The sequence below is a fragment of the Colias eurytheme genome, chromosome 6, assembly GCF_061535395.1.
Source record: "Colias eurytheme isolate Ceu_HAF_F1 chromosome 6, ilColEury1 Martin Lab GWU primary, whole genome shotgun sequence".
NCBI lineage: Eukaryota > Metazoa > Arthropoda > Insecta > Lepidoptera > Pieridae > Colias > Colias eurytheme.
Window position 1 is genome coordinate 5,872,293 of NC_142985.1, and position 21,517 is coordinate 5,893,809.

A 21,517-nucleotide genomic window follows, 5' to 3' on the forward strand; every position below is an offset into this window, starting at 1 on the left:
CTATTATAGAGTAAGTGCTATTCAAAATGTTATGTTTTATAAATTATTAATTTATTATGCATAATATCATAATCTTTCCATCATAAACGATACGCTTAATAGTGTTTGAAATTTTCTAGATCACACATTATACAGGGATCGTTCATATGTTAGGATGGATCCATAGATTCGTAGATAACATTGACTGAAAAATATTAAGAATGAAATGTTCATTTTCACCACAATTTTCACAAAAATGTTATGTAGAAGCGATTTTATGGACCTTTTTTGGTTGGATGCCGAATTAATTTTTTAGTTATTTTTAATTAATATTTTAATAGATGCTTTACTTTTATTAATTGCTGATAATTAATATATCATTTCACATTTTAAAATCATAGTTTGGAAATTCGACGTGAGATAATATTATTCTCGAGAAGACGTGAGATAATCTATTCAACGTATTATTTTTCCCTAATGTATGAGCGAACCCTGTAATTTATTTATAGTTTTGCGTAAATTATTAATAGGTAATTATATAATTTATGAATTTTTTGTCACTAAATGTTTATTAAGTATTAATATGTACGTACATATACATATTATATGTACCATAAAAAGTTCATTAAAGAAATATAAATCTTATAGTAGGTATAATCCGTATTAATGAACTATTGGAAGACAATTAATAATCAAATTGAAATATAGAAACATTTTTAACTGAACTTCAGTCTGGTAGTATATTCTTCAAGGATAATAATTATTGTTTTGAGCCTGAGAGCGTCGCTCAAACGAAACTAAATATCGTAGAAATGTACTTTCAATTGTACTCGTAGCTACTTAAATGAAATTGATCCCTCTCCAGGCATTATGCAATTATCATTTGCAACTACTTACTTAAATATTATTTTAAAGAATTAAATTTATTGATGTATAAGTTTATTAATTTATTAGAATGACTAGATCATTATCTACAAAACTGAATTATTAACTACACTGTAGCGTAACTAAATAATCAATTTAATGGACCCTTTCATTTCTACTCTACGTTCTCGTTCCGTTGAATACATGCACTGTTAACAGTTTATGAACACTTTGCGTCCAATTCCAATATCTGCGTTGGACTATTTTCCTTTAAATATTCTTGGTGCACGCTGGGCCGCCTCGTAGGCGAGACTTGACACCCTCAGAGGTAGTTCGGCCGCGACATGCAACAAAGGACTCCCATACCTTTGTATAGAGATCCTCTTCGCTTGTTTCTCCATAGGCCGTTAACGTCGTCTCCTTTAAGCGCAATATTGCTTTCTGCAACAAATGTATTTTCATTGAGATAGAATTAATTTCAAGTATACGCTTTCAGTAAAATGCATTAATAACGGATTTCATCGTGGATTGCTAACTCCAGACTCTAATTTATAGGATTGATTGGATTTTCTGGCTATTGATTGAACGGCTTAAATAGAAATAATTTTTGTGTATAAAATTACTTCACTGGCTCATTTTTAAGTTATTAAATTTTCTCAACATACAATAAAAAAAATAAAAAAGACGGGTTGCACTCCGGGAGTGCCGGCAGAAGTGAAAACTTTGAACATGTTTGATATTTTGGAATGGTATCCGTCTTAAGCTTTTTCGATCAGGTCACGTGTCCTGACGCGAGTTTAAGATTTTATACCCATTACAGAAAAAGTGCTCAACGCTGCTAAAGAAGTTTTCACTTCAAAAATCATAATCTTTTGCGTAACAACGACTTTACAAGAATATCTTTGTGGGAAGTAATTATACCTATACGTAACGTATGCTTTTAAACTTATTGTGAATTAAAAAGATTAACATGAAGTATAGCTATAACTATTTCATTAATGTTCTGGAAAAATGTACAAAAATGAGAATACGTACGTCTTTGTTACAAATGTAAATGTAATGGGATAAGAAATGAACGTGTTTTGTATCGCGCTGCGGCTGGCTGTTCCTAATGCGTATGAAGTATCTGGGGGACAAAAGCTATTAATATTCTCTTATACGCGTGGAATAGCGGATAATCTTTTCTATCATCTGGAGAGAAGGGAGATTGTGGACGAATTACATAGCGATAATCCAGATTAAAGTATTACCAGAAGATTTTTGAGAAAATTTAAGAATGGTAGCATTCACGAAAATTGAATTAAATAAAACGGGAATAAGGACTTTTACGAGTATCTATTCGGATTATGGAATAAAATAAATCACACTGTTTTTCATGTCCAATAATTTAAATTATTAATGTAAAAAAGACGACCTATAAAACTTCGACACAACACGAATGTATAAAGGGGTAATCACACTATTCCTAAATATTTCGAGGTATAGTAGCTATTTAAACAACAAGAATGTAGAGCAATATAGGGACAACAGATACATCTATTGTTACCGCTTACATACGGTGAACCGTAAAACCGCGGAAAAATTCAATGCAATCTATATTAGCTTTCACATTTTAAAATAAAGCCGATAAATATAACAAGTTTCTTTCATTTCAACTTACCTAAGTGATTGAGGGTTTCATGCGGCGGGAGGTATTCTTGAATATCGCTGACTATTCTGGTGATTTCTTGTGTGTCTTTAGCGATACTGCACAGTTCCTCTTGATTAAAATCCGGTGTAATCTGCTTACACAGCAATATCTGGCTGATCACGTTGCCGAAGTTTGATGGACCGGCACGATTCTCTGTTGGAAATGTTGGTATTTTATTTAATTTATGCGACACAGTGAACGCCAGGAAAATACTATAAATTTTATATAGTTGAATATCAATATTGTGTTATATTAAAATAAATGTCAAACAGACTTTATAACAATTTTGTGAGTTTATTTGTATTTTAATGAAGTGGTTCCAAGATCATATTTATTGTTTAAAGAAAATATTATAATAAATAACAAATTAATGTTCCTTAAAATATCAGCCAGTTCTAAAACGTTACATTATCTGTGCATAGGATTATATATGTGTACGTGTGAAAGACATTCATGCACTAATTGCCTATCTTTTAAAAAAGCATGCTTATGAAAAGACAATATTCAGTTCAAACGCTTTTGGTCGCTAACAATCCGAAACCGTAGTCGTTAGCGTATAGGACAGCCAGTGACATTTGAGGTAGAGCATATTCTGTGACCTCAATATTTCAACAGCTCATTATTCTAATTATATGAAAAACAATGTAAAATCAACAAAAATATATTATTTAATAAAACGACAAAAACGAGTGCACGTAGAGTACAAAATAATTACTCACGTAGTATCAAAGTCAATTAAGTACATAATCAGCGCACGAGAATGTAAAATTTTTTATTTTATATCTAGATGTACTCATTTTTGTGTTGTGCATGAATAATTTATTCTTTGTGTAAAATTTAATTCTAAGTACGACTCACTATTCATAACAAATTGTTGGAATGAAAATGATATATATAATAATAAAATAAAATGAATTTTTAAAGCCCGAATCCTGGACCCCAAAATACAGGCTGTCCTAGTTTGGGGTCCAAATGTGACATGTTTGTACCTAACCCACAAATTGTTCAATAAATGATTTTTATTATTATTATATTTTAATCTCTAGCTTAGTTAGTACTGTCAGCCTGAATTTGTAGGTAGAGCCTGTCGAGAAACTAACAACAATTTCATTGAGTTTTGTACAATGACACAGAGAACTAAAATCAAACTTGTTTCTTTGTTTTGTGCCTATTTTAAGGAATGTCCATTGTACCATATTATCTACAACTAATTGATTGAGGGTTCCTTGCTATCTAGAGTTTACACTTAAGTACACTTTCATTTATCTAATTGCCCATACGGTCCCTAAATATCGTTTACTAAATTTTTACCAATTTATAACGTCTTTAGAAATAAACTTAATTATTTCATATGAATACATTATTTAACAAAAAACTAAACTGTCTTCAAATTTTTAGAAATTGAACAAATAGAAATGGAACTACAAGAGAAGCACCAGTTTTAAAAATAAAAAAGGAAGAGTCTTCAAATTGACCCAGTCGAAGATTTAAGGTGACAAATGCAAAAAATAAAATAAAAATACTCATATTATACTCGTAATTACCATAATAAGATGTCATGTCCATTGGCACTAATTGCACCAATCTGTGGCACTTGGCAAGTTCCCGAAGCAGTAGTTGCGACATAAAGTATAATAGCACCAATTGAGGCTGCTCAGCACAGCCCTCCCCGCCAGACCTATAAAAAATACTTTTTTCAGGCAATTGTAATGTGGAATGCCTACCTATGTTTATTGATATAGTAGCAGTTCTGTGCTCTATACGTGTAGACCCTGTATGTTTAATAATGGTTTAGTTAAGTTAATATTTTAGTTTATTATTTGATATCTGACTTATAAAATTTCGTTTGTTCTCAAAAAGAATACGAGCACTTTGTCCCATTTTTAGAAAATTTTCATTGATGCTCCGCTCCCATTGGTCGTAGCATGATGTTAGGCAGCTTTCCTCGATAATGGGATTATACTAAGAACACAAACGAAAACAGAACTATTCAATTAGAACTAGCAGTTCTTTCTTACATGATTTATGAGAGATATCGATTACATATATATCTCTTAGTTACATATAGATGTAATGCATGTATATTATATACAATACAGTATGCTTGCATATAATATAAGTCTTATTATTGTAAGATTGCTGGAAAATGATTTGCGGTAAGGTAAGATGACTGTGGTTTATTTGAAAATATTGGAAAAAGATTAAATAAGGTGTCAGACAGCCCTTTGAGGTTTTCACAATATGTAATTTATCATTGTAACCCCATTTATAATCAGTATAATGAATCAGCAACAAATAATAAGCGCTAACTATGTTTATTTACCGATTCCAAACGTGATTAATAACATTTTATGACGTATATCGATAGTGTTTCAGTTTGTAACAATATTTTTTTTATTTGAGCACTATTACATATGTATTAATAAGGAACTATGCTGCTACTACATTTAAAATTTTTCGATTTTAATTGCATGCTGCAGTATTTGTATAAGAGGCATATATTATATAACCAGAACGAGTACGCCCATTCATATGAAATAATTATTCGAATATCCACTTCCAATATTCATTCTTGGAAAATCATCTCGCTGCTACGAGTATGCATCCATAAAAACGATTCCTGAAAAATCATTCCAACACTTTTTGTGGGATCACAATATCGCTATTATGTCTGCTTTTATTGTTGTTTAGAAAATAATACAAGCGGCGGAAGCTGTTTTAAAATATGAATTTCTAAAGTTAGACAGTTGTAACTTTCGTGTCCGTTCGATATTAAAATTATTAAATAACTTTTGTAATCAAATAAATGTTTTATGGAACGATCACTGAAGCGATAAGAATGGAATATCTCTTTGAAGTGTCTGAGACCGCACAATAGATAGATTTATTAGTTTCGCGGTTTACCGCGCTTAAGGAACCCATTTGGGAATCGGAACTTTTACCATTGTAATTGGTCTCTTTTATATTTCATTCGGGTTAGAAAGGTCGTTACTAGTCTTTTGATATGCTAATATTGTTGGTTTAATATTGTCAGTGCGGATTTGTAGGCATTAATCGTTGAGTAATCAAAAGATACAGCTATGTCCTTCATTATAATAAATATTGTTCAAAGTATAAATCGTTAATAAAAAACAAAATATTGTTAAATTTTATATATAAAACAAGTGTTTAAATATATGTAATAGTACCCACTCTATTTATGACCACCACTTCCTAGTTATTTATTTCATGTGATCTACAAAGCATAGTTGTATGAACAAACTTTTAGGATATTCTATGAAATCTGAAATCCTTTATTCTACAAAAACGCATTTTGTCGTTTTTCTTTTGACTATATTTTATCTTTGTTCCAGCGTTAATTTTAATTAATATGCATTCAACATAAAAAAATGCATGAAAATATTAATATAAAGCTGTACAATATAACTAAAGCTGTATAAAGTGTGTTCGTCGTAAAAATCAATGACACATAATCTAGATTTTGATACCAATCTAATGAGTGGGAAAAAGATGATTAAATACGTACCTATACCTGAATCTGTTAGTAGGAAAGTTTGTTGCTCTGTTCTAATAATTTAAAGAAATTACACATTCACTATCTAGCTTTGTGTACGTACCTACAGTATACAATAAAGCTGAACGTCAATATAACGTAGTGTACGTTTAAACTAAACAGCAATAGAGATTAAATAGATGCCGGAATTGATTGAAAACATGTGTAAATAAACGAAGTAAAACACATTTATTAAACAAGGAAAATAATTATTATAAGATTATATACCTACTAGATATTTTAAGATCGAAATAAAGTTCATTAATTAGATTTCAGTTTCATTAAGAAATTAAAATTCCACGAAAGCTTGCGAATATTGGGTTAGCGTCAAGTAGGTAATGGTTTATGTCAGGAAAAGCTAGCAAATTATACGTAAATTTGCTAGCCTTGGTACAAAATACTGTTGTACGAACTGGCTCAGAGGAACTGCACGTCCGCAAAATTTCGTTGTGAGTACTGAGTGCTGTTACTACTTATTCGTGGAATATTTAGCGCTGGTCTCGTATTCCATTTTCACTATAATATCGATGGATCGGTATTATAGCATTGTAATCGAATTTGGTTGCAGTTGTATTTTATGTAGGTACCTACAACAACAGTCTCCGTCTCTAATATATGATTACAGAAAGACCATACTATACAAGATTACAAATGGATATATCAATAATATGTAAAATACACAACTGTAACAATACAAACTGATTAGCAAATTCTAAAACACTTATGAAGTATCCAATTAGAACCGTTGCATACGGGTGAAAACATAAAAGTACTTACTTTTTACACGTGGGAAGCACTAGCTGGCTGGTCTGTTTAGTTGCTTCAACACATGTTCGCCGAAGCCTCCGCACCCGTTCGCGAAGCTCCGGGCAGTCATGGGGCTGGCCGATGTGGATGAGCAAGTCACGGAACAGTGCCAGCTGTACGTTGATCTCATTTATTAACTGTAACAAAGTAAATGTTTTTAAGTTAATATAATTATTCAGTGTACCTACCTAGTACATTCCGATTTCCGCTGACGCTATATACAAATATTAACATAGTAATAGAAATATTTATGCTCATTAATACATTAAAACATCATGCCATAATAGTAACCTATTCGCTTTTACCAATAATTTTATGAATACTAATGTAGTTTACATACATGAATTATAATTATCAATTAACACACATTAAAAATGCTCTCCAAATAATTGTGTAAATGTGTAAAGCAATGATTAATATCTTTACAACTTCAGGCAATAGACGCTCGGATTCGCTAATATTTGTTAAAATTCCGCAGATTATCCTCTCTAGGGAGTGATATGCAAATCGGTTAGCGTGAATAAATTTATGAATCTATGCCTAATGCCTATCTATATGTATAATAGGGATTAAATTCTTCAGGCTATAATCTCGTTTATATTGTTGGAAGTATGAAAAATGTATTATAAACGAAAAAAAGGCAGCGTAATTAAGAATTAAAGAGGGCAACCTTTGGGGCTCCCGCAGTTTCGCGTGAGACCTTCTTATTTATTTACCAAAGTAAGCCAATTGCAGTTCGTGCGAAAGTAATTTCACTCGAACGTTGTGATTCAGTGAATATTATATGAACGAAAATGGCTAATTAGAGTTATTAGTAGGGTTGTAACGGAGGCCTACTTAGCGGAGGCGGAGGCGGATGCGGAGGTGAAGAGGTTCGCCTCCGCGGATGCGGAGGTTAACGGAGGCGGAGGCGGAGGTGAAATTTGTTGGGAAAATTTATAATTATCGTCTACTTCTACAAAGCACTGCCAAATTTCACTAGTTTTCGGCTTCATTACGTTATTTAAATAACAATAACTAATAGTTACGCACAAAATTACTTAAAACAATCACGGCTCAATTGCAACTACGCGGTACCGAACGCTTTGACAAGTTGATTCGGTGATTCCTGTTATTCATTCAATCACACTCCCACCACCCGCTTGGCCGTGTTTTTTTATTTTTATTTTTATAAGAACACAACAGTCATACATGATTTAATATAACAAAGTTCTAAAATTAACTGTGACCACACAACATGTTCTATTATTAAAAAGAAAGATAATATATAAAAAATAAAACGAGCCTCACGCAAATGAACTAACTACTAATCTTAATCTTAAAATAATAAATAAAGCCCACATTTCATTACAAACTTAGAAAACTAAATAATTTAAATTATACATAAGTTATACATTAGCTACATAGAATGATATTTCTTAATTGAGAGTGTTCCCGCGGCTTTAGCAAACTCTCGACCATTTCACTTGAAAACACGCAGCTGAGCGGCCGCATCGCCTAGCGTCGCTCCTTGCGCGTTGTTTGTGATTGTAAATGAACTTCCGATATGACTCCGCATAAATTTTGCGGAGGCGGATGCGGAGGCGGAGGTTAAATTCTTTGCGGAAGTTCCGCAGTAACGGAGGCGGAGGCGGAGTTCCGTTACAACCCTAGTTATTAGTCCGGAGGTCTGGCAACGAATTATTATATTAGGCACCTGTTTTCTAAAGCAGCGCAGTGTTGCGTAGTTTAATTGTTTCATTCAATAAAGCACCCGCACCCAAATTGCTTTATCGAATAGCTGGCGCACATATTTACTATATGAAATGCAAACATGAAATTCAGTTTAACGTAATCATAACTATCGATTGGTTTAATTGAAAGTTAAATGTGAGAAATTCATATTCTGGCACAATCCTGGCAATTATTATTTGACAGTTGATTGCTTCTGGGTATTTGATTTGATTTGGTACTTGTTGCGTACCTATATTATTTTTATGATAACACATTGAAGTGGAACTTCTTTAGGCGCGTTGAGAGTAAAATTTCAAGGTCGCGTCATGGCAATACCGTCACGTCACTAAGACGACGATTTTGGTATCCTTGAATCTTGCCAAAAAGTTTCACTTCTGACATGTGTGCTCGGCAAACAAGTTCTTTTTTATTTATGAATATAGGTACTAGTGTGGGTACTAGGTATTGCGTTCCTCATAAATCTCCACCAATATCATAATCATCAGCACATATTTGTTTCCCCCTCCTATGAGGTCTTAGGTGACACAAATATGTATAAACAATCCATCACACTGGGCAAGTGCGTGCTGGCAGATGTCACATGTCGTTGAACTTTTTCGTTTGTGGACGCGACGATTTCGTCACGATATTTTCTTTCATCAATTGGGTGGATCATGTGCACATAATTCGCAAAATCCTATTATCTTGAACCTCCGTTATTTTCATTGAAGGCAGTGTGAAGTGGAAGTGGAAGGCATTAACCACGTGCCTCTGAGAAACTTCTGCTAATTAAAAAAAATAACATGCCATCCAACTGGAATCGACATGCTCATATCTTCTTCTTATATATAAAAATGAATCGCAAAATGTGTTGGTAAGCGCATAACTCGAGAACGGCTGAACCGATTTAGATAATTCTTTTTTTATTATATTCCTTGAAGTATGAGGATGTTTCTTATGTAGAAATAACGTAAATATTATGTACCACGGGCGAAGCCTGGGCGGACCGCTAGTATAGTCATATAAATAGGTTTAATTCTATACAGTCTAGATAGAGACTGTATAGAATAAATAAAAAATAAGACTAGGTAGACCTAGTCTTATTTAGTACAAGTAGTCTCTAAATTCCTTTAGCATTTGAAGTGGTATGAAATAGTTTCTTATTACTGTCTACTAACGCGCCGTGATCACTTACAAAGCGTGCCTGATGCCAGTTGGCAATAAACCAGAAACTTATACTGCATTGAAACTTGACCAAAGATATCGTTCAGTACATTCTGCTGATATCTACCTACTTAGTTTCACGTACTAACTTCGATATGTTTTTCCACGTTTTAGAAAGTATCTTCTTTTAGGCGGTAAAATCTTCAGCAAGCCCAATAACAAATTTCTTAAAATGAGGAAGATTTTTATTCTTTTTCTTATATTATTTATATATTCATAGTTATTATCACTTTTCCTTAGACATGACATGATCTAAATTTTATACGCGATTTGATATATTTATTATTTTGGACATATTTTTAGGGTAGATACAGGTATGAAAAGGCCGATTTGAAGAACCCCTAAAAAGAGCAAAGCAATCAACTAGTACAATAAAGTGCCTAATATAATATTTAATAACATTTAGTTGATCCTTGGTGCAAGAGTTCTCCTCCGATCGTAAAAGGAACATTTTAAAATATTTTTCAAGTGCCCCTTTACGTAAAAGGTATGAAATATTATTCATAAAAATGTTGCAAGTAAAACAATATTTTAATACTCATTGTGATAGCCGATTCATTATCACGATGTATAAATAAATCCTATACCGTTTATTAAAACTATTTTCTTTGGTCTTACGGCACAATAGACTTGTTATCAACTAGTTTGAAAAGCAAAAAAGAAGTGTTATGACGGGACTAGGTCGGGTGCTTTCTTTTTAAATATATTTAAGAACCGATACAAATAATTAAACTGCTTTGATATATGATTTTATTTATTTAAACTAAAAAATAACAAAGTTTAATATTTTCTATTAGACCTAAAGGAAGAAATAAAGTGATTAGGTACATAATGTTATTAACAAAAGATAAAAATGTATTTGTTGAAAACTGGAAATAAGCTGGGACACAAATTTTAAGGGACAATATAAATTAACATTTTATACAAATAGCTTGGGCTGAAAGTTTGAATCCAAATTTACGTAGTTCCCTAGGCATAATCTTAAAAGGGTCATCTTTATTTTTAAAAGTGTAGTTTCAGATCTCATCTGTTTGAACAGATTTAACTAAATTATGATAAAGGAGTATAGAAATCAATATTATGTTGGTGGTTATAGGCTCATTTATCAATATGTCACGGAGTCGTCTTCTGCAGTATTCGTCGAGAGAAATAAGCTTTTTGTGTCGAACGGTTTAGTCTCTGTCAATGCGCGAGGAGTTTTTGTTGTAATAAAATAAAAATATAGCCGAACATTTATGAAAGATGATATTCCATATCTCTATGTCAAATATCCGATGAGCATTAGTGAAAAATGATGCATCCTTTATTATGTCCAAATGTGCGTTCAGACAGCGTATGTTTTTGATGCGATATTGGAAAAATTTTAGTGGCCATTTTATAGCAAAAGTCAAAACTCTACTTAAATGAGTATCTATTATGAGTAAAGATGCGACTAATCATAAATTTCTGTATTATATCATTGAAAATATTGTTATTAATAATTATTGAAAGAATAGATTTATAGCATTAAGTTTATTGATTTCGATTTACAAAATACGTGCACATATGTACTGTAAACGCGTTTTTTTATTTGTAAAGTTTTATTCTCTCGTTAATAAAGTTTTAGTCAAAAGCAAGCTATTTCCAGATAAATATGTGTTAAATGCTAAAGAATACAATTTTCATAAGTATTGATTTCAAGGGGCTCTATGTAAGAGATATGTATTAGATATGTACTTGTTGAATTTTACACAAAATATCTATCCATTATTAAACAGTCATTAATAGATTTTTAACAATGAATAAAAAAACGTTTTGAAAGTTTTATAGCATAAAATAAACGTACTCAGTAAGTAAACTTAAGTTAAAAATATTCTATTGTATAAAATTTGCATGCATTAGCATCTCTTAAAAAATTTAATTGGGGTGAACGTAGCCCAGAATTATTTAAAAGTGCTTAAATTCTTTCTGTTTAAGTAAACATTTAACAGAAGTTTATTTATGTCAAAATGTTTCAATGTTGAGTTTGTGTTGAAAGGGTTTAAATGTAAACATATCTGTACACTTTGTTATAAGAATAATGCTGTATTTTACTCCCGTGGGCAAAATTAAGTTGCAACGATTTTTTAATTATGTTTTTAAATTCCGATAGTCTTAATTTTAATAACTAACTTAGAGTTAGATCACTTTTTATTACTTTACTTTTTATTAAGTGCAGGTTTAGGTTTAATTATTAAATTGTAAATTACGGCCCCTTGCCCCGACTTCATCTGAGTTAACTTGTATATTATTTAGTTCATATAGAGTTACGTGTTGTATTAAAGATTTATTTTTATATACTCAGTGCGTTCAATCACTTTCTAAAACGCATGAACATGAATTTCACACAAACAAGAAAATTCTTTGACTTGGTGCTTCTAACCATTCGAATGTATACGTAAAAAAATATCAGTTGAATATTAAAAGTAAAATTCCACCTTAAAGATTCGTGTTGATGGAGAAAGTGGTCTCTTTAAATAATCTGAAGGAGTTGAATTAGGACGTAAATCTCTCTTCTACATCAAAGTGAACGTATTACGGTCGAAGCTGCGAGCGTAAAGCTAGTAATTCAATATTTATGCATTAGTTAAACGGGCCAATACACAGTCCATTAAGTTTCCATTGTGACTGCGTATTATCCTCTAAGTAATTAGTTATTATGCATTAATGAAGCCGCATAGATTTTAACGAATTTAGAATAATGGAACATGTATTATTATTCATTAAGCCTTCTAACTGCATCCATAATTTGAAAAGGATTATATAGACCAACGATTAATATTTAACTAAATAAAGAATTATTATTTAACATTTATAGCATATGCCTCGTTTAAACTTCTTTTAAATTAATGTTGGCCTAATAAAATTATGAAACGTTTGTTATAAAGTTACTAGATATGTACGTCTAGATAATAGACAGTTTATACTTTATAGTTTATACTCTATACTAAAACCTACTAAGTATAAAGCTGAAGAGTTTGTTGGAACTATCTACATTCTACGTTTATATCAAGAGAGCAATTTAAAAAACCGTACAATTTAGATATACCACGTAGTAAAGTTAGACAAATCTATGATATTTGTTACGTATTTTGAATTCAAATAAAAACACCACAAAAATACCGATGTTCAGCCACGGGTTACTCGATAGGTCTAATTAAAATTGTGTGCTGTATGCGGTAGCGCGCAAAAAGGGAATTGCACAGTAAAATGGTGATGGATTCGGGTAGTTTGCGATTCAGACGCGGCTTACAATATGCATGCTCTTTTCTATTCAATAGTTTGGCTTTAGTGTATGAGATTGAAATTGAAACTAGATATTAACAGAGTAAAAGTTGTAAAGGCTTAATTTGTTTTCAGTTGCATTTCTAATGGTTTCAAAATGAAATGTATATCGTAGGATATTATAAAACGTTTGCAGAGGAATATAAAATAATTTAAAAACGTGTTTCACAGATTTGACTTGCAATACTTATGATGGAAAAACTTATCCTAAACTTACTTAACAAACACTTGAAGAGTCTCAATTCGTGTTCTTTAGAAGTGTGTAACTAGAGAATTAAAAGATAAACATAAACTTTATAAAAGTCCGTCCCATTGAGCCCGAAAAAAATACAGGTGAAGGTTGCATAAAGATTCATAGAGTTTTTAATTGAATTGAATCGTAGTAATTATCCCGTAATATTCGTGTTACTGCTATTTTCATTATTCGTTTCTAAAACATTTAGGCATTAAAATGCTCGTTTGCCATAATCATTTTTCGTTCAGTATTTTCAATCAACTACACATTACTTTTCGTTTTGATTCAACAACAGCTGCAATCATTGATTCAGGGTACCGGCTGAAATAGACATAGAAATTGTGTGATGCCTGCAAAATTCACCTCAGTACTGACTACTGCATGCATACTAATGAGGTACAAACACTTTTATTCCTCTGCTAAAGCGTCGGATCATTACATAGCGCCTAGAATTGTTTTTAAATGAGACGTTAAACGCGATTTCAAGGCTGTAAAAAACTTAAGTCTACACTCTGGAATAACGCATCGGATAACTGTTGCTCTAAAGAATACGAATATCAATACAATTATAAAAATAAATAGAGAGGACATAATTCGAAGATATTTTCCTTGTAATGTACCTACTTGTCCATTAAAATGTCTCAAATTAAATAGAGAGGCGATAATTCACAGATCTTTTTCTCATAATGTTTTAATTGATTCATTCAGAGCTTGATATTCCATTCTAGAGGCCTGCGAGGACTTCAATAAAATATTACGAATTCCTGATGATGGAATAGCACGCTATATACGAACATCGGCATTTTATTCGTTATAACACGATGTTCACGCTATAATTTGATGTGAAATATTTATTTCTTACGCCTTGGGAAAAAATTCGAAAAGTTTTTTGTTAGCAGTTTATTTGGAAGTCAATAGTCTCTTCTTTGAATTTTGTAAGTTTACTAGGTGACCCGGTAAACGTTGTATTTCAGCAGATCCTTATCACTTAGGGGTATAAAAGTAGTTTATGATCAAATCTCAGATTTATCGAATATACCCAAAAATATCATATAAATCTGTGAAGACGTTATGGAGAATTCTGTTTTTTTAAATCATTTATTTACGGACTAAATAAATCTAAGATAAATCTAAACAACTGTCTCACCAATGTTGGAAAAAAAGAGATCAGTTATTTAAAGATTCTCTAGCGACTCGCCTCGAGTTCCTCCAGAAATGAAACCCAGAAATAATAATATAGCGTTCTAAAGGTGAAATGATTTTTATAATTGATCACGTAGATATTAAATTAATCCAATTCAAGCAAATCCCATTTCAAATCATTCCTATAATATAAATTTAGATAGGACATAAAATATCGTCTAAAATAATTATATAGCTACAATTTCATACGCTTATCAATCGCATATATAAAAGAAAATAAGGAAAAGGTTAAACGAAATTTATTTACTAGTTTATTGGAAGCGAGTTAAACGCGGAAGTGGTTCAAGAAATATAAAAAGGAGTCGCCTATTAGAGACCGTTAAAGCAATAAAGAAATGAATAAATACAGACGAAGAAAAGGAAAACGGTATTGCATTTAGATTTTATTTTATATTTAACTTTAATATTGAATATACTACCACCACACCCCGACATTACTCGGGTGCCCTTTAAACTCTCCGAGAGAAATTAAATACCATGCTTAAAGTTTAATTAATTTATATTTTTATCTTTTGACCTGACCTCGTTTAATGTATTTGAATAAATTATTTTTGGGCACAATTTGTAGGCAATATTTTAGTGAAATTTTACACTTAACACCTCTGTTTTTCCTTTGCCAAGATACCCATCTAATTATTTCTTTTATCCTATATAATATAGACTATATTATAATAGTATGTAGTTTGTGCTTATGCATTCGCGCAACTTACCGTAGCTGCAGTGGGAGTGCTCTCATGGTGGTATGTCGACAGATGCCGAATTGTCCCCGCCATTCCGAAATTATGTTAATATACTGATCCCATTTTAATGGCTTGAAGCACTTTTTGATATAGATTTTAGATGACACATAATTAACGTCTACAGAAATCTGCCGATTTAATGGTCTATATAATGGGTGTTAATTCTATAGGCTTATAGCTATTCATGTTCTATTTATAACCCTAGACTTTTTATATCATTATTTATCTTAATTATATCATCTTACATAACAATTATCTAGAAATTTAACATTTCAAAAATAATTCCGATGTGCACCTACTCTAGAGTTAAGATTTACAAAATAATTCCTCGTTAACTTAAAATTAAATATTTTATTGTAATGAATAAGTATAACGAATCCGTAAATTATCCCCAGTCAATTAATGTAGCCGAGCTTAAATATTGCTCGTCTCAATTAATGATCAAATAACGAGAAAGGATAAAGGGATATCACTAGAGAAGATTAGAGGATCGTCTTTAACCGGATAATCTGAGGGCACCCTTATATTATAACCTTTTTAATTAAGCCATTTTTAACGAAACTAAATTGATATAAATATTTTTTTATTTCATAATTAAATAAACAAGCTACTTAAAAATTAAAAATCATCTGCAATGCTATGAAATAGAATATTTAAGGACAATAAAGAAGATAAATCGTCGGTCAGAAATTATGAATAGCCTAGCTAAGAGCGGAACACAAATGAATACGGTTTACGCGGGAGTTTCGTCCCCGATCAACATGTGCGTTCCGTAGCGCTACGAACACGCACCACGCTCGCGTAGCGGACGCCCGCGCGCGACTGCCGCAGACCGCCTCGCCCGCGCCCCGCACGCTTCCAACTGTAATGATTGACAAAATATTTCCTGTGTTTTCTTAGGGAGCAAAAAGCATTAGTAAACAAGTGGCCGTAGGAGGTACACACATATGGCACACGAATATTAAAAATGTATACCGAGTTGCGTCAACATTGACACACTGCGGTGTTATCGCTGATTCAGATTAAATGAGGCTTTTATTTAATAACTAGCTTCCGCCCACGACTTTGTACGTGCATCTTCGTTTTTCCCCGTTCCCGCAAGAATTTCGGGAAATCCTTTCTTAGCGGATGCCTACGTCCTAACATCTACCTACATGCCAAATTTCAGCCCGATACGTCCAGTGGTTTGGGCTGTGCGTTGATAGATCACTATATCAGTCACCTTTGAGTTTTATATATATAGATAGATTCATATTATTTATTTTATTAAGCTCCGTTGTGTATTTATTTAAGCTCCATTTGAATAAATTGCCGCGCCATAATATTGCATATCCGAGAATTTCTCTGTCATAAATTAGCCATAATTCTCATATTTTATGTTCTCGCAAAAGGCGTATTATATTTGAATAGAAGGTGTTAAATAAGCGTGGCGAACGTAAATTGTCCAAATTCTTGGGACGACCGAACAGAGGAATTAGGGCGGTTGTTGTTAGATATAATATGTGTGTGTATACATTGTATTTGTATTGCATTATACCTTTTATGTCCTAGTCAAATAAAAATACCTTTGCGTGAGCAACTATGTTTTTCAAAACATTTTTTTTATGGTTCAATAATGAATACTGAATGTTTAATAATATAATAAATTAATACAATATTCAATTTATTCGCTACCACCTCCACAAATTCATAAATAAACGACGTGAGCCATAAGTCAAATTTTATAATTACAGTGTAACTTGGTTAAGTGGGACCTGGATAAGTGAGAAACCTCCATAACTGGAACTCATGCTGAGGTCCCAACACTTTGGCACTGAAATGTACATTGCAATCATTTAAACTTTATATAAAAAATATGTCTATGTAAAAAAATGCATATTTCCATCGCTACCCAATAGTGTCGTTGTATTAATGCTATAACTCTGTAAGCCCGTCGCTATGTGTTGTTAGCAAGTGGAAGTAATTATGTCAATAACTTTATTAGACTTGCACATACTGAGCTTGAGTATTTCACAACAGTTAACTCAGGCTATTATAAGATGATTAGAAACCTTTGATAACGTAAGATTAGTTTCTATATGACGTAGTTTATAAATAAGAAAATAACAGTTCAACGTTTTGAGAATTATATTCGATTTTTCTTCTTGGTAAACCAATATTTTAACGAGCATAAAATTTTCCCAGAAATTGAAAGCATGCGACGTCTTTTTACGTATATTTAATTCATTATAACAAGAACTTAACACGAACACCGACACAAAGTAAGCGAAATAGAAAAGAAATATGAAATAAGAACACGACATTGAATATATCACGAATTATAATGACAAAGAATTATATTTTATACGTATAATATGTATGTTTTTGTTGTTCTCTTATAAATATTAAACTGGTATGCCTTATCAATACCGTAACATATTTTGAATGCTTCATATTATTTATGTTTCTTGGAAGGACTGGAATATATTACATTTCACGTGTCGAACGTATATTTTCATTTAAAAAGATTATTCTGGAAGCGTGTAGGGAAAACCGCTCAAGCCAATTTTTATCTGTGAAGAACCGTGAATAAATATCAATGTTGCTTTGTAGTTCAGGTGTATGTATTTGTAACTAGCTGTGTTTTACCCGCGGAAAAAACCACTAGCAAAAGCTTTCATCCCCATTTGGCTTATTACGATTTCTGTGTCTGTTCTTTATGTTGATTTTATAAAAAGTAGCGTATACAATTATAGTCGACGGCCCAGGGATAAATCTGTAGACAAATTTTTGAAATAGTTGGGTTAACTTCAACTATATTCTTTCACATATAATTCGGATCGGTTCTGCAGTTTAGCCGTAAAACGTTGACAGATAGTTAGACTGACTGTTTGTGAATAAATGCATACTTTTTTTAATTTGATACCTTTTATTCGATTAAAAAATTACTAAAACTAGGTAATTGAATAATAATCATTATACTCAATCTTAATATTGTATTAGCTAATTTGTAAACCTCGTCGCTAAACACCCGTTAACGCTCGGAACTTTTCCGTCTACGAACTTTTCTTCTAACTTTCTTGCAAACTAAATCTTGCGTGAAGCGTGATAGGTATCTAAAGAGCCTTTTATATTTGAAAAAGATCTGATATCACTGTAAATTGTAAATGGGGACCCAACGGGGTAAGATTTCTCATCTTAAATAGACGTGATCGAGAAACATGAGATCAGATAAGACATTCTATGCGAAATAAGATATGAGACAGCTATTTTTATATCCGATATTTTTTTTCAATAAATTTTTAGAGCTTTTCTCTCTCTCTTTAGCTTTTAATTTACATATGAATGAACAATTATTAAATTATGTTCTACAATCTACACTATTAACGTATATTTTTTTTGTTTTAAATAAAAAGTTCCTTTAAAAAAGGGCCTAGCAATAAAAACAGGCGCCAACCTATTAATGCAAATACAAGTTTTCTTCTATTGTTGTCTAAGGTGCACTTTAATCAAAAGTGTTTCCCTGAGATTAACACTCGGACAGCCTCGTATTTATGGTTTCGTAGCATTTGCAGCCATCATAAAAATGTCATAAATAGAGGGATATAATATTTATCTATAGTTCATGTCTTGTATGATGATATTAGAAACGTAATGGTAACAGCGTGATGTGAATTTATTAAATTATTGAAGCATATCACTACGATTTCTTCGATTCGATTGAATAAAATGACACCCACGTGGGGTGGAGTAGACTCTACTTCATTTTGTTTTTCGAGTTATGACTTGTGACGCGTATTAACAATAAAGGCATTAGACATCTACCTATTGCACGCCTCATAAGCGAAGCGTTGAGGTGGGTACTACTGTCACTTCGCGCAAAACATCTGATTTTTCAAACTTAAAATGTCTTTATGTATCATACATTGCACTTGTAAGATAATACATACACACACATATTAAGAAAAAACACTATTTTTAACGTTCATGATATTTTTGATGTCATTTTTGTTATTTAAACTAGTTAAAAAACAGTTTAAAAAAGTTCTGTCTTGGACGTCCGTGTGTCTGTATGTGCGGATCCTTTTTCTTGTTAACACGATAGCGACCGAAATACTTTACTAATCGAGTCTTTTTTTTTCTCTTACGCTTGAGTATGCTCAGGAATAGAACCCTTTCATTTTTCAGGGTCTGATTCGATGTGGTTTAATTGTTATTAAATAAACAAAAATAATAATTAATAAATATTTATTAAAAAAAAATTATGAGGCGTGCACTTTTGGATTTTCCAAATTATTTATTTATACTGCAAATAAACGTTTCGTGACAACAATGTTGATAAGAAAAGCTACCTGTTGCGGGGTGTGAGCTTATAGTCTCGAATGGCTTAGTTTCGTTTAGAGCGCTAGGCACGCTATCTTTTGTTTGTTCAACTACTTTGTAATCGCTTGCGACCTTGATGCAACGAGCTAAGTTAGACAACTAGGACTTGAAGTGAATATTGAAAATTCACTTTCAATGCGATACTTATACACTGAAATAAGCTAGGTTTTTAGATATCTAATTTACAAATAATCATTGTGTTTGATGAATACGTATGCAATGATTAAAGGAACGGTTGTGGTGATAGCCGAGGCATAATACAGGATATTCTACCGTACGCTTCAAGAGTATTAACATTTAATTTTGAACCGCTCCGTTCCGTTGCCGCACACATAAAGAAACATTTAATAGATTCTAAATAACATTGTCACATCACTATTAAGTGATAAGGCCGCCAAAATAATTGTACTCTGTGTTCTATGTGTAAGTAGTCCTAAGGTTTCCTATCTGTACAATTATAAAAGAGTTAAATAAATAAATAAATTGTCTATATGTCGCAATAAATAACTAAATTGCGATACATATAATTTTTATCTTACATGGTACCTATGTCTGGTAATATTGTACTACTACAAAGAGAATTCTTGTTGAAGAGCCGCACTGGCGTGTCGTTTAAATATTCATATTCAAATAGGATATAGCGCTTTTTTCTTTTTTGCCATCCTCGCATTTTATGTGAAGAAATAAATATTAGTGTTGGGTTACGTTCCACTACAACAGAGGTATTTCAGCGACTGAAAATTAGGTTATTAAATTGTTGAAAGAAATTATTTTACATTTATAAAGCAAACATTTGGGAGAAACATGATATTTATTTGGTAGATGTTGAATTCTTTACTGAAATGAAATACGTGTACAAATCAAAGTTGGATTATAAAAAAGTAATTCTATCCCGTGTTTCATTTCATAGCAAAACATAACATTCTATTTAGCAAATTTACATGAATGAATCACATTAGGAATTATTTTTACATAATCCAGATACTGTATTAGTATTCGAATACTGATGCACAGTGGTCAGCGAGTGGAATAGCTAGATAAAATTATTATTAGTACTTTAGTCTGCGCACTACGGTACTTAAAGCAGGTCTATTCTCGCAACTAGTAGGTACTTTTGTTACGTGCTAATGGTATTTATCTCGAGCCGGTACGGTTTATTTATTTAACAAATATATTCGCAAAATTAATTGGGTGCTTACCGTTGAAATAAACACAGGTCTAATTAATACGATGCCGATAGCTGGCCTCGATATTTAGATTGTTTACGAGGGAACTTTATAAAGTTTGTGTTCAAACAACTCTAGCCAATACGCTCTTGGATGTTGAAAGGGTTAAATCCAAACATAGAAAACAGATTATGATTTAATATATTATCGCAATCAGGTGGAAAAGTTTGGTAACGTAGTGTTAATAATATGTATATAGGTAATATACCTACTCTATTAGAAGTTAAGAGACCGATCATACTTAGATTTCATTTAAAGTAATAAAATGAATGTTTAATAAAATTTTCCAGTCTCTACTTTTTGGGTTTTCGTTATTTTAATAAAACTAAATCTTTTTTAGACGAGAAATGGACGGAATAATTTTATAACTCCTGATTTATTAAAATAATATAAAGTAGATACCTTATTACCACTGTTAAAACTCTATTTAAATGTGCAGAAGTTTTATTACGAAACAAAATATTATCTTAAAGCTTTTAGCTTCATAAATATTCAAAGATGAATTCCTTAATAAACCTTTAAATAATTTCCTTTGTATTACTCTTAAATAAATGAAAAATATACCTATAGTTGGGTACCATTCAATTCTCCAGATTGTAAATACTAGACGCAGAGACA

The 21,517-nt window shown here is 31.8% G+C and overlaps 1 protein-coding gene across 1 annotated transcript; it reads right to left on the reverse strand.

Moving 5' to 3' along the window:
• Positions 1 to 636: 636 nt before the first annotated feature.
• Positions 637 to 15,344, reverse strand: dcma (syntaxin-like domain-containing protein decima). The gene is made up of 5 exons (XM_090102537.1): positions 15,282 to 15,344; positions 6,864 to 7,030; positions 4,078 to 4,211; positions 2,504 to 2,686; positions 637 to 1,284 (listed from the first exon to the last, which is right to left on the reverse strand). Exons 1-5 carry the CDS (start codon positions 15,342 to 15,344, stop codon positions 1,166 to 1,168), a joined length of 666 nt encoding a protein of 221 aa, XP_089958663.1. The 3' UTR covers positions 637 to 1,165.
• Positions 15,345 to 21,517: the final 6,173 nt, after the last annotated feature.